Source organism: Schistocerca nitens, chromosome 9, assembly GCF_023898315.1.
Source record: "Schistocerca nitens isolate TAMUIC-IGC-003100 chromosome 9, iqSchNite1.1, whole genome shotgun sequence".
Lineage (NCBI taxonomy): Eukaryota > Metazoa > Arthropoda > Insecta > Orthoptera > Acrididae > Schistocerca > Schistocerca nitens.
Genome location: NC_064622.1, coordinates 338,456,857 through 338,470,378, shown reverse-complemented (window position 1 = coordinate 338,470,378; position 13,522 = coordinate 338,456,857). Strand labels below are relative to the sequence as shown.

The 13,522-nt window shown below is 43.0% G+C and overlaps 1 protein-coding gene across 1 annotated transcript in view; it reads left to right on the top strand.

Annotated features, from left to right (window-relative positions):
• Nucleotides 1–13,522, top strand: part of LOC126204227 (uncharacterized) — a 193,841-nt gene that overhangs the window by 134,574 nt on the left and 45,745 nt on the right. The window contains exons 6-8 of the mRNA XM_049938623.1: nucleotides 272–532; nucleotides 6,702–6,962; nucleotides 12,866–12,987. Of these exons, the coding sequence (XP_049794580.1) occupies nucleotides 272–532; nucleotides 6,702–6,962; nucleotides 12,866–12,987 (644 nt within the window). The remainder of the gene's footprint in view (nucleotides 1–271; nucleotides 533–6,701; nucleotides 6,963–12,865; nucleotides 12,988–13,522) is intronic.

Genomic DNA, 13,522 nt, shown 5'->3' with positions numbered 1-13,522 from the left:
TATAACACCCAAAAAAATAACAGTACTTCACTGCTGGCGCTATCAGAAATCACGTGATGGCTGTAAGGGGCTGAAACGTGGGATGAACACCTGGAAGGGGTGAACGCATCGTTCTACAGTAGTAGAACAAAACACCGTTGCCAGATTGCTCACAGTTTTCTCAGTCTTATTATGTTACTTACACGCCTCGTATATTACTCCGGCCCGTGCCTCTGGACAAAGGTATAATGAAAGCCACCACTGGACATAGTAATGGTTGAATGTTTTTCAGCAGCAGAATCGCGGCCGTCACCGGCAGCACGTGAGGTTCCCAGCGGGCGACTCCTCGCACCCCAAAACGGTCAGGTTCTCCGGCGTGTACAACATGCCGCGACCCGCCGGGGAACGCCACGAGATGACCTTCCCTGGAAACGAACCGGAGACCGGCAGCACCAACGGCCGGCTCACCGTCACTCTGCCACCGCCGCCACTCAACGGACACGCTTACGTGGCGGACCCCTTTGTCAACTTCAGACCAGAGGATCCCTCACAGGTGACACGTCTACACTACCAAATCATTACCACTCCCAACGAGCTGATACACAAACGTGGCGTATTAATAGTTAATGAAATCTAGTTTCCCTCTCCGTCAATGTATGCCTGAACACAGTCGAAAATAACTGTCACGTTCACTTACAAACGGATATTTTCTGCCCTTTTTCGGAGAACTGCAGTTTTTTTTAAACATCTTCCGGCTGATATTGGTGGACAGTCGCACTGTCCTAGTACCGACAGTAGAGGATTGTCCAATGATCGTGACCGGGCCAAATATCTCACGAAATAAGGGTCAAACGAAAAAACTACAAAGAACGAAACTTGTCTAGCTTGAAGGGGGAAGTCAGATGACGCTATGATTGGCCCGCTAGATGGCGGTGCCGTAGGACAAACGATATCAACTGCGTTTCTTTAAATAGGAACCCCCATTTTTATTACATATTCGTGTAGTGCGTAAAGAAATATGAATGTTTTAGTTGGACCACTTTTTAAGCTTTTTGATAGATGGCGCTGTAATAGTCACAAACATATGCCTCACAATTTTAGACGAACATTTCGTAACAGGTAGGTTTTTTAAATTAAAATACAGAATGTACGTACGTTTGAACATTTTATTTCGGTTGCTCCAATGTGATACATGTACCTTTGTGAACTTATCATTTCTGAGAACGCATGCTGTTACAGCGTGGTTACCTGTAAATACCACATTAATACAATAATTGCTCAAAATGATCTCCGTCAACCTCAATGCATTTGGCAATACGTGTAACGACATTCCTCTCAACAGCGAAAAGTTCGCCTTCCATAATGTTCGCACATGCATTGACAATGCGCTGACGCATGTTGTCAGGCGTTGTCGGTGGATCACGATAGCAAATATCCCATAACTTGCCCCACAGAAAGGAATCCGTGGACGGCAGATCCGGTGAACGTACGGGCCATGGTATGGTGCTTCGACGACCAATCCACCTGTCATGAAATATACTATTCAATACCGCTTCCACCGCACGCGAGGTATGTGCCGGACATCCATCATGTTGGAAGTACATCGCCATTCTGTCATGCAGTGAAACATCTTGTAGTAACATCGGTAGAACATTACGTAGCAAATCAGCATACATTGCACCATTTAGATTGCCATCGATAAAATGGGTGTCAATTATCCTTCCTCCCATAATGCCGCCCCATACATTAACCGTCCAAGGTCGCTGATGTTCCACTTGTCGCAGCCATTGTGGATTTTCCGTAGCCCAATAGTGCATATTCTGCCGGTTTACGTTACCGCTGTTGGTGAATGACGCTTCGTCCTAAAATAAAACACGTGCAATAAATCTGTCATCGTCCCGTAATTTCTCTTGTGCCCAGTGGCAGAACTGTACATGACGTTCAGAGTCGTTGCCATGCAATTCCTGATGCATTGAAATATGGTACGGGTGCAATTGATGTTGATGTAGCATTCTCAACACCTACGTTTTTGAGATTCCCGATTCTCGCGCAATTTGTCTGCTACTGACGTACGGATTAGCCGCGAAAGCAGCTGAAACACCTACTTGGGCATCATCATTTGTTGCAGGTCGTGGTTGACGTTTCACATGTGGCTGAACACTTCCTGTTTCCTTAAATAACGTAACTATCCGGCGAACGGTCCGAAAACTTGGAGGATGTCGTCCAGGATACCGAGCAGCATACATAGCACACGCCCGTTGGGCATTTTAATCACAATAGCCATGCATTAACACGATATCGACCTTTTCCGCAGATGGTAAATGGTCCATTTTAACACGGGTAATGTATCACGAAGCAAATACCGTCCGCACTGGCGGAATGTTACGTGATACCACGTACTTATACGTTTGTGACTATTACAGCGCCATCTATCACAAAGCGAAAAAGTAGTCCAACTAAAACGTTCATATTTATTTACGCACTACACGAATTTGTAATAAAAATTGGAGTCCCTATTTTAAAAAACACAGTTGATATCCGTTTGACCTATGGCAGTGCCATCTAGCGGGCCAACCATAGCGCCATTTGGTTTCCCCCTTCAAGCTAGATAAGTTTCGTTCTTTGTCGTTTTTTCGTTTGATGCTTATTTCGTGAGATATTTGGCCCGGTCACTATCAATGGACCACCCTCTATATACTGACAGAGGGGGAAATCCAAAATATTTTTGATGTTATCCCACCTCAGTTGTTTACATGCTGTTGTTTATGTTTCTTGCTCATTTTGGCTGGGTGTCTACGTTTGTAATGGCGGGCGGATACGAAGACCGTTAACTGTCATAATGTTGAGATTATACAAATACTTCGATGTTTTCACTGATTCACCGACTTTACATTGATAAATATTACTTTCCCTGGCTAGCATTACGTGATACATTCTTCTTTGCCCCGCGCTACCGCTGATATTGCGATTTGTCTTAATGTGTATGCCGTTCGTACTCTATAACGCAATGTTTTCCCGTTCTTCCAGTGTTGCCGATACATGCGAGTCGTATTCAATAAATAATGCAACACATTTTTACTGAAAGTAGGTTGGTTTTTTTCAGGATTATAATACACCATATTTATTCCTCCGCTCCTTTCGCTACGGAACTAAATCTTTCAACGTAATCTTTGCTAAGTGCGATGCCACGTAGAGAGAGGGCATTTATGCCCGTACGGTAACACCCTATTGGTTCCATTCTACTGCTTCGTGCGGAGTGCATCTTTCTTTGTGCGAAAAATATGGACGTCGGAAGGTACGAGATCCGGGCTGTAGGGTGGTCGAAGAAGAACAGTACAATGAAGTATTGTGAGCTGCTGTAGGGTACGCAGAATTGTGTGAGGCCATGCCTTGGCATAGAGAAGGACAAATTTGTCTTTTTGTGGCCGAATTCACTGAAGTCGTTTCTTCAATTCCCTGAGAATACCACAATACAATTCAGCGTTGATCTTTCCACCACGAAGGAGGACGTAGACAGAATAACCCCTATCGTGTTCCAGAAGACCACAGCCATTACTTTACCACCTGAGGTTGCGACTTTGAACTTTCTCTTCGGAGGAGAAGTACTGTGGCACAACTCCATTGATAGCCGTTTTGTTTGTAGTAATGAACCCATGTTTCGTCGCCTGTGACGAAGTTAGACAAAAAATTGTCGTGATCAACCTGGAGCACGTAAGCAGTTTCGCACAGAAGTTCCTTCGTTGCTCTTCTGTTAGGTGGCGATGAACCCAGCGGACACAAACCACGAGTACCCCACTACCGACAGAGACGTCTAGTTGACCAGCGAGGTGTTTGACAGGGATTAACCAATCGCCTCGAATGACTGTGTACGCACTCGCAGACATCACAGGAGCCAGAGGTATGTGTGGCCAGCCGGCACGCCGGAGATTGGAGAGCTATGCACACTTTGTTTCGGTGGTGACAGACGCTTCGCTAAGCGACTCACTGCCATGTTTCCGTAGATGTTCTGCAAGTGCCTACGTTTATTTTCGATGCTATAGTTTCCCGCGAAACAAAACTCAATGACAGGTCTCAGTTTGGAACGTACCTCATTTTGAAGGTTACACACAGCGCCGCCGTATATCAGAAATTCATGGAACTATTGGGGCTGAAGCGGGAATGTTACACCATGTCCAATAACAAATTCCGCATTTTTGAAACCAAAGTAAACCGAGAAAATGAAATGTGTTACATTATCTATTGATGGCTCCTGGTACTTTTCCACATCCATATGTCACTTTGTATCCCCCCACGGTTTGGAGGTGGTTAGTCCCGTTCGTTGTAAAACTGAGGAAGTCTTGTATGAAAAGTCTTGTGTGAAAAGCTTAATATTTAAGCCATTCTCCCGAACGACTATGCACATTGTACAGGAGGTTCCTCGGTCTTCTTGTTTGTATTATTGTTATTTTTGCTGCTGTCCGCCTCGACAGCGGAGTGGTCAGCAAAGCAGAATGCCAGCAAGAGGCCTGATTTCGATTCCCGGTTGGGTCGGAGATTTTCTCCGCTCGGTGGCTGGATGTTGTGTTGCCCTCATCATCATTTCTTTGTCATCCACATGACAGTCGCCAAGAGTCAAGAAAAAAGTCTTCACTAGCCGACCAGTCTACCCGACAAGAGGCCCTAGCCACATGACATTTCATGTCATTCTTACCACATCGTGTCATCGAAGCCATTGGCCATAAATGTTTCCCTATGGTAACGTAACTCTGATCGCAGGCTCTTACTGTCAGCGATGCGGAGTGCAAGAGAAGACAGAGTGTTCAAAGATACTTGGTTCCGGGTTCTGGGCTAGGTTGTGTTGCGAAGCGCCATCTGGATCCCTGTTTTTTGGCATATTTCTTATAAACTCTGTATCCTAGAATGCTCTCAAGTCTTCTGTAGCGCAGAATATGAAAAAGCGGGAGGCCATCACTCGCCAAATCCATGTTAAAGCTGATTTTCGAAAAAAGGTTGTTCAGAAAATTGTGGAATTTATGTAATTCTTCCCAACTGCGCGACCATGCAACAGACGTTTGATCCACATAGAAAGCCAGCAAGGTAGTTTTACTGTAGTTCCGCATTACTTAAAACTTTTTGTTCTAAATGTTCTATAAAAATGTCAGCTGCTTCAGACGACAAAGTTGAGCTCGTAGAAGCCGTGTCATATTTTTCATGACATTCCCCCTTATATTCAAAATAAAACTTGCCGTAAGCAAGGGACTGAGAAGATTTTTTTTCGTCAGTGACATCCACTACGGAAGCTTGCAATTTTATTTTAGCAATTCCGATTGATTTGAGTTGAGGCAAGAAGAGACTTTGTATGGTTTGATATATGGTGTTACAGATTACGTCGGTAGATTGTGTAAGTATCGAGGAATTATTGAATGTAACCGGGGATAAAGGAAATTCATGATACAACTTCAGGGTCGCAGGGTTTACACTGTAGCTGCATACCAAAGGTTGACTACACAAATCAGGTATTTGTAGGTAGAAACCGATTGGGTGCATCTTGTCAATCTTAGTAGAAAGACAGCCTCAGAAGCGAAGGCCAACAGTTATAGCCCTATCAGTTTACTTTCCTTCTCATAATGTCTCCCCACTACGATCGACATCATAGACCCAAGATATTCACTCTGAGTGATCGCTGTGGAAGGCCTTGCTGGTGTAGTTTAACACGCAGGGCGCTAGATTCCGAGTCAGCCGGGTGTGCCAGATATGAATCGAATCTGCACGGAGGATTAACGATCGAGGGCTGACCCACTCACTGGTTTGGTTTATAGATGGTTTTATTCAAATCCTCAAACGGTCAAATGGTAGCCGAATTCCGATTCAGAGGAAATGATGCAAAAATATTTATAATGCGATAACACTCGGAACGCAGGGTACACCGTTCACACAGAGATGGCGGACACGACTTCTCTGCATTAACGTACCTTGACAATCGTGGTGTCAGGGAGAGCATTCGGAGGCCAAATTCAAAATACGTAAGGGCTGCCAAATCCCGAAGACTAGAACCTTGTGCCAGAAGCGATAAATGTAAGAAAAACTGAGAATAATAAATCATCTGCACATTAACAGTATGTTCTAGCAGGAGAGCCGTATCTGTGAGAGGAAAACATACGGATGCGAACTCACTTTACACTCACTGTTATATAATCACTCAGACCATTCCCATAGTTTCTTTTTTCTTTTTTTTCACTAAATTCATGCTAGAAATGCAGTCATATGATGATTTATAGTTATGAACAAATTAGCTCCTATCTGCAAGGATGGATTTTTATTATTGCATAATCAATTTTGGGGCTAACAGCCACATCCTTAGAAACAACTCGTGATGTATTAGTAATAGATCGGCACTCACAACACCACACATAAAAGACAAAAGACACCTCTCCAGCTGGTAGTAGACTTATTTTGTTTGTCGTTTTATGGACCTATTGCTGACCAGTGCTGAGAGCCAGCTGCATCCAGAAAAGTAATACCAAAAATCGACTAGATGTGCATTGGAGTTGACATTCCCGAAATCGATTACGCAATAAAAAGTTGTAATCCATTGCTGCAATCCAAGGCTACTTGTAACTGGAAACACTCCTAGAACGCAGCCTTCCACTCTCGCTTACTCGTTATCTGTAGACATTAGATTAGATGAACGGAAAGAGGAGAGTGGTGCAGCTGCTGGAACCAGACAATCCTTCTGACTGCAGATCAACCTGCTGGCCAACAGCGGCCTGCGGTTCGCGCTGCCGGCACGCTCGCTGGACAAGATCAGCCAGTTCCAGTTCCCGACGCCCCCGCCACCCTCGCCAGGCCGTCAGCCCACTCAGACGCAGCTGTACACCGAGGTCGTCTACCACCCGTTGGGACAGAAGCCTGCTCCACACACCCAGCAGCTGCACAACGTCAGGGGCGCCACGCGGCCCTTCAGCGTCATGCTGGACGTCTACCCTCTCACCGCGGAGGGGCAGGTACTGTGCAGCCGGCGATCACCTGCTCGTAGCACAACAAAGTTGAAAGTCATAAAGAAACGTATCGAAGACAGTAAGGCTATAATCACTCGTACTAAATCCTTCTTGTTCTTATTCTTCTTCTTCTATTCATGTATTAGGCGAAAATACGTACTGCGGTACCCATATCTCATCCTCCTTGGCACTTATAGCCTTCTAGGGGAGTCCATCACTCTCCATTCTTTCTAGGTGTTCGTTCCATTTCCTTCTATAAAAATTTCATCATTACAGATAATAGCCGCTTCTCTAATATCATGATTCCTTTGTCTTCTTCTGAAAAACCCTCGTGTCAGGAACTTCGTCAGTCAAATTTGGACATCTAGCTGAAGGAGGTGTTGATGTTTCTTTACTATGAGCTTCCCTTATAACCTGGATACACAGACGGCAGTCACGCCTTCTTTGTTTCTCGGATAGCGCGCAATGAAATCTGAGACATTGCGCGTCCGCAATATCATCTCTTCGTGGGTAGCTCCCTCAGGGGTGCTAGCCGCAGAGGTACTCAGTCCGCTTCATATAGTAGCGAAACGAGCCACGCCCGAAAAAGTGTCACGGGAAAAATGATGAAAATTTATCTTTGTAAGGGAAACTGATTTTGTATTATGGTTCTGATAACTTTACTGCGAAAGAGAAAGATTTTTTTATTACTTTGACGAAGACTTCATAATAGGGAAATAATTCATTTTCTTTGCCTTAACTGTTCGCGAGCTAATACCTGCGCATCATTATAATAATTTACTATTCACACGAAACTTTTCCGCTCTTCTTAATTAGGTAACATTAATGACAATTCAGGAAAGATTGACTCAATTAATGCATTTTTTTAAATCTACGATGATAATATATATTTTGTAACAATTCCTTGAATATGACACTGTTGTACAAACAACTTTGAACTGTTTTTAGAGTATGTCATTTCTTTGCGACTCTCGATCATAATGAAGAATGCTTTTGTAAAGTGACTTTTCTAAATTTCCAATAGAGGTTTTAACCTAAACATTAACATAATTTACCACATCACCATCCATTTCAAAATCATCGTCATTTGTTAGATAAGGTTTCACAATTGCAGTTTAAAATGCAGACACATTACATGCACTCGTTGTACGAGGGCTATTCCGAAAGTAAGGTCCGATAGGTCGCGAAATGGAAACCACGGTAAAAATCAAAAATGTTTTATTTGCAACAGTTAGATACACCTTGCAGCTACTTATCTCCATAGTCGCCGACCCGACTTAGACGTGTATCGTAGCGTTGTACCAACTTTCCCATACCCTCGCTATAGAAGGCAGCCGCCAGTGCTCTCCGCCAATTCTCTACGCTGGCCTACGGCTCGTTGTCTTGTGCCGAAATGTTGTCTTCATAACCAGCGGTTCATGTGACCAGAGCTGAAACTCAGAGGGAGACAATTACGGGCTGTATTGTGGGTACTCTCACATTTCCATTTGAAAACGATGCAGGAGCATCTTCATTGCCCCTGCAGAATGCGGCTGAGAATTGTCTTGAAGACGAAACAGCACGACAGTTATGTAATGTTAGCTGCATAGCTTCAGGGGAAATTTCTCACCAGGCCCCCGTACTTGGCGGCAGACACTATTTTCTAGACATCTTTACGCACTCACTGCGAGCTCAGAAATGAGAAGAGCGACGTGATGCTAACTGGGGTTATACTAGAGACACTACCCAACACATCTGTGCAAAGCTTTATCGGATTTTCATAGTCGTTTCCATTTCGTGACCGATCGGACCTTACTTTCGGAATAGCCCTCGTACATAGAGCTCCCTTGGTGCTCCCAGTAAATGAGACGCGCCTTTTTAGTAGCTTTCTATAGCAGTAGCAGCAGTTTTCAGAGAGCAGTTGGCATAACGTTATGCAATGCAACAGGTGATCCAAAAGAGGAAAAGAAAAAATTAGATTTCAGATTTTACGGGACTTTCTTTCATACGACCAGAAATCAGTTAAGGTTTTATCAAATTTCATGTCAGACAAGTAAAGAAGTATAAAAGAGAGCGTAGGTAGAATCTGGTTTTCTTTTTAGGCGATATCAGTACACTTCCTTGCAATTCACGCAGTCAGATTAACTTCTGTTTCGATTCATTGTTACCAACAAACACAGCTTCCCAAGCAATCTTTCAGAAAAACCAAGCAAAGGAATGGCCACTGCAAAATGAATAAATAGAAACTATCAGCAAAAATAACACATTTTTAAAGAAACTTTCACACTTTATATCTTCAGGTTTAGTGTCTAATAGACCTACAGCTGCGTGACTAGATACTGAAAGATTCCGGGGTCGGATACCGGTCAGAACACGATGTTTCAGTATGTCTTTGAACCATGCTTCACCATTCAGCGATGTACAGATTTACTAAGAATGACACGTGGTTCGCATTCTACATTAAACTACAGGTCTCTAACTCTAAATAATGAAAAGTGTTAAGCATTCCACATGAGTACTAAAAAAAATCAGCAAAATTTTGGTCACAAAATAAAAAACACAAATCTAAAGTTTGTAAATTCAGTTACACACCTATCTATTATAGTTATGAATAAACTGGAACGATCACATTAGTAATTTTGTGGGGAAAGCAAACCAGAGATTGCGATTTATTCGTAGAGCACTTAGAAAATGAAACAGGTCTACCAAAGAGACGGCTCATACTACGTTTGTACGCCCTCTTCTGGAGTACTGGTGTGCGATGTGGCATTCGCATATGATAAGACTGACGGAGGACACCGAATAAATAGCAAAACGTGGGAGAGAGTGCTACGGATATGATACGCAAACTGGGGTGGCAGTCACTAAAACAGAGACGTTTATCGTTGTGGGAGGAACTTCTCATGAAATTTCACTTTGAAACTTTGAGTGTGAAAGTATTTTGTTGGCACTCATCAACATAGGGAAGAATGATTATCGTAACAAAAGAAGCGAAATCAGATTTCAAACGGAGAGATTTAAGTGTTCGTTTTTATTGAGCGCTGTTCGTGATCGAAAAGGACCAGAGGAAGCTCTAAGACGGTTCGATAAATCATCTGCCAGGTAATTCCGAATTCCAGAGTAATCATGTAGCTATAGATCGCCTATGGTAGGACTAATGGGTGAATTGGGGCACAGAAGTTGCAGAAGTGTCATCTAATTAAAAGACCTGCATCGGGGCGTTCGGCCACAGGGAAGTATCATTATTATCTGCAGCCTTCTACATTGTGATCACTAATGTCTCCCGGTCTCTGGCCACATCAGTAACAGAGCATTGTAGGTGTTCAAAAATTTGACAACAATGTTTCCTAAAAAAATCTGAGGTAACCCCATCACAATCTTTTAATTTAACAGTTAAGTTTCTAATGGTTAACATTGATGGAAACATTCAAAGAGAGCAGTTATCTGAAGGCTGTTCAGAGTACCAAAATTAGTTCCATTTCTATGTGATGACAAACTCTAGAAATCCATCTTGGCTAGAAATTATTTTTTAATGATTCTGGTAAAATTACTTTATGGTAAATGTGACATCACTACACCAACACTATTAAGAAATCAGATGACGAAAATTGCAGGAATTTAGTTTAAGATTGGGGAAAATAGAGATTATAATTATTTAAAAGTTTTTTAAATATTTTGTGGTAGAAACGCCAGTGCTATTGAAATTAGGACATTTTTATAAAGTTCATCAGCGCTAGTAACAGATGAAAGCGAACGTTTTGCGTTCCTACGGCAAATAAAGACCTCTTGATGGAAATTACAGTTAACTGACATTAAGTTCTTTCCTCTTTCTTCTAAATTCATATAGCTATTTTTCGTCAGATGTGCACAGGCTGTGCTATCGTTGATTCATGAATTTAAAAAAGTTGAGCAAATCTGCGGAAGACTTAATGTTATAGAATGTATTTTATAGCGAATATTAGGAGGCCTCATAATGCGCACATAATATTTTCGCTTCTAGCAGTTACAGTTCCGTTCCATGAACTTAAGCATTCTTTCAAGAATAGTCTACATGACGATATAACATCACTTTAGGAGTGCTGGCACTCTCGTGAGGGGCTGGGTATAAAGATCAGTAATTGCGCAGGTTATCAGCTTTCCTTCTCTGCTAAGAATATTACATATTCTTCATAGTAGGAGGCTGACAAATATGGTATTATTCCTGCCAACAGTATTGTCAAATACCTCAAATCAAATAGGTCTCCTTAGTGAGCGATACTCTTTGAACTATCTAGTTATGACGTACGACCCATTCTTACGGCATCAGTTCTGTTATTCCATCTCTCCTATCTTCCAAACTTCACAGAGCTCCACTGCATAGATTATAACTCTTGGGAGAAGGAATACCGCAGAATAAGGAAACACGCATCTGAAAAAAACGCATACGACGAGTCTAAGGTGTTTCTTCACGATGTAGTTATTGCCTGAAGTGCTAAGATAATGAGGGAAGCCTCTATGAAGTAGGGAATATATGAAATAAGTGATGGTAAGCGTGAAACTATGACGATGGGTCGTTAGTAATAACTGGATACATGAGCTGATAGAGCATTATCCATGTAAAACAAAGGTCCCAGATAGGTGTCCCGGTATGACACAGGATTTTAATTCACCAGTAAGTTTGAAATTACTAAATGTTCAAAGACATGCCACATCACGTCCAAACTGAACTAATAGCAGAATTTTCTGTTGTATGTATGTCTGGATGCAAGACTGAGGAAGCGTATAGCACTGATTTCATTAAGATGGTATATTTTCCGCCTTATAAGTGCGCCTTTTTTTACTGCACAGCATGGTTTACGTTTCAGACTTTAGTTAAAAATGTTGGGCATGTCTCTGATACCCTTGTCTGCCTAAAAAAAACTGTACGAATCGCACCGCTACCCTTTGAACAATCCGGTCTAGGTTGCTGCAAATGCGTGAACATCAGATAGCTTCCTTCGGGATTTCCATCGCCGTCTGCTTACTCCTCCCTTGTAAGAAAGTTACAAATAATTTTGAGGGTTTCCAGTTACTGAGGAGCGATTCTGAATATTTGTTATATAACGTATATCCTCTCTCGCTACATTACGCTAAACGCCTGCGATTATCCGGTTTAGACGAGGCCATTCATATGCCTTACGCAAGAAACATATCATGTAATATTAGATTTCAATGTGGCATCGTAACTGTCGTTGTTTCTTTAGCATTATACAGCTTATTCAGATAGACCTTTTAGGGGCGGTGCCAGGCAATGTCGTAGAGCTCAGGTAGTTAGTGGTGCAGTTTGTGTGAGGGGCAAATGTCGTAGAAATACAGAAGTATTTTACTGCGTTTTCTTTTCTGTAACTGCAGTTTTCCTGGTTTGGAGTCGACATCAAATGACTGGGTACATTAGTTCAACGATTGGAGGGAGAGATGGCCATACCACTTGGAACAGGACTTTGCCAAGTATTCACACCATCTCTCGGTTTTAAGGAAAATTTCCCAATATATGCCATTCTGAAGGACCGACCAGAGATCTTGGCTTGTAACTGTAACGATTCTCAACCACATTTGGATCATAGGGCTACAACAAGAAGTGAAATGCTAATGTGAAATCTGTTCCCCGCCCACATTTCAATCCATTCCTAAGATGCTACTATTATCTTCAATGTGCCTTAAGGAAGAGGTAAAAACAACGTCACATCACCACTGTGTTTCTGCATCGGTAACATATTTCTTCACCAGCGGCGCAGTCCTTGGAAAGATTACCTTTATGAGTTTATCTCGTTGCATTTCCGTTGCACGGACAAGGCCTTAGATCACTTTGGAGGACCCCATGTATACATATTACCACCACAGGCTATCTCTTCACGTTATGGCTTACAATCGCCAAATCCTGTATAACTGTATGCGTACTTTGTGTTATGCAGATGCAGTACCGACCGCCACCTCCTCGACCACGGCCAGCCGGGGCGTCTTCCCACATGGTCGTGCACCTCAACCTCTACCCCAGGAACAATGCTGCTGGCGGACGTCACGACCCACACGACAGGTGAGTGGTAGGCTGGCTCTCTACATCTACGTCTACATCTACATTTATACTCCGCAAGCCACCCAACGGTGTGTGGCGGAGGGCACTTTACGTGCCACTGTCATTACCTCCCTTTCCTGTTCCAGTCGCGTATGGTTCGCGGGAAGAACGACTGTCTGAAAGCCTCCGTGCGCGCTCTAATCTCTCTAATTTTACATTCGTGATCTCCTCGGGAGGTATAAGTAGGGGGAAGCAATATATTCGATACCTTATCCAGAAACGCACCCTCTCGAAACGTGGCGAGCAAGCTACACCGCGATGCAGAGCGCCTCTCTTGCAGAGTCTGCCACATGAGTTTGTTAAACATCTCCGTAACGCTATCACGCTTACCAAATAACCCTGTGACGAAACGCGCCGCTCTTCTTTGGATCTTCTCTATCTCCTCCGTCAACCCGATCTGCTACGGATCCCACACTGATGAGCAATACTCAAGTATAAGTCGAACGAGTGTTTTGTAAGCCACCTCCTTTGTTGATGGACTACATTTTCTAAGGAC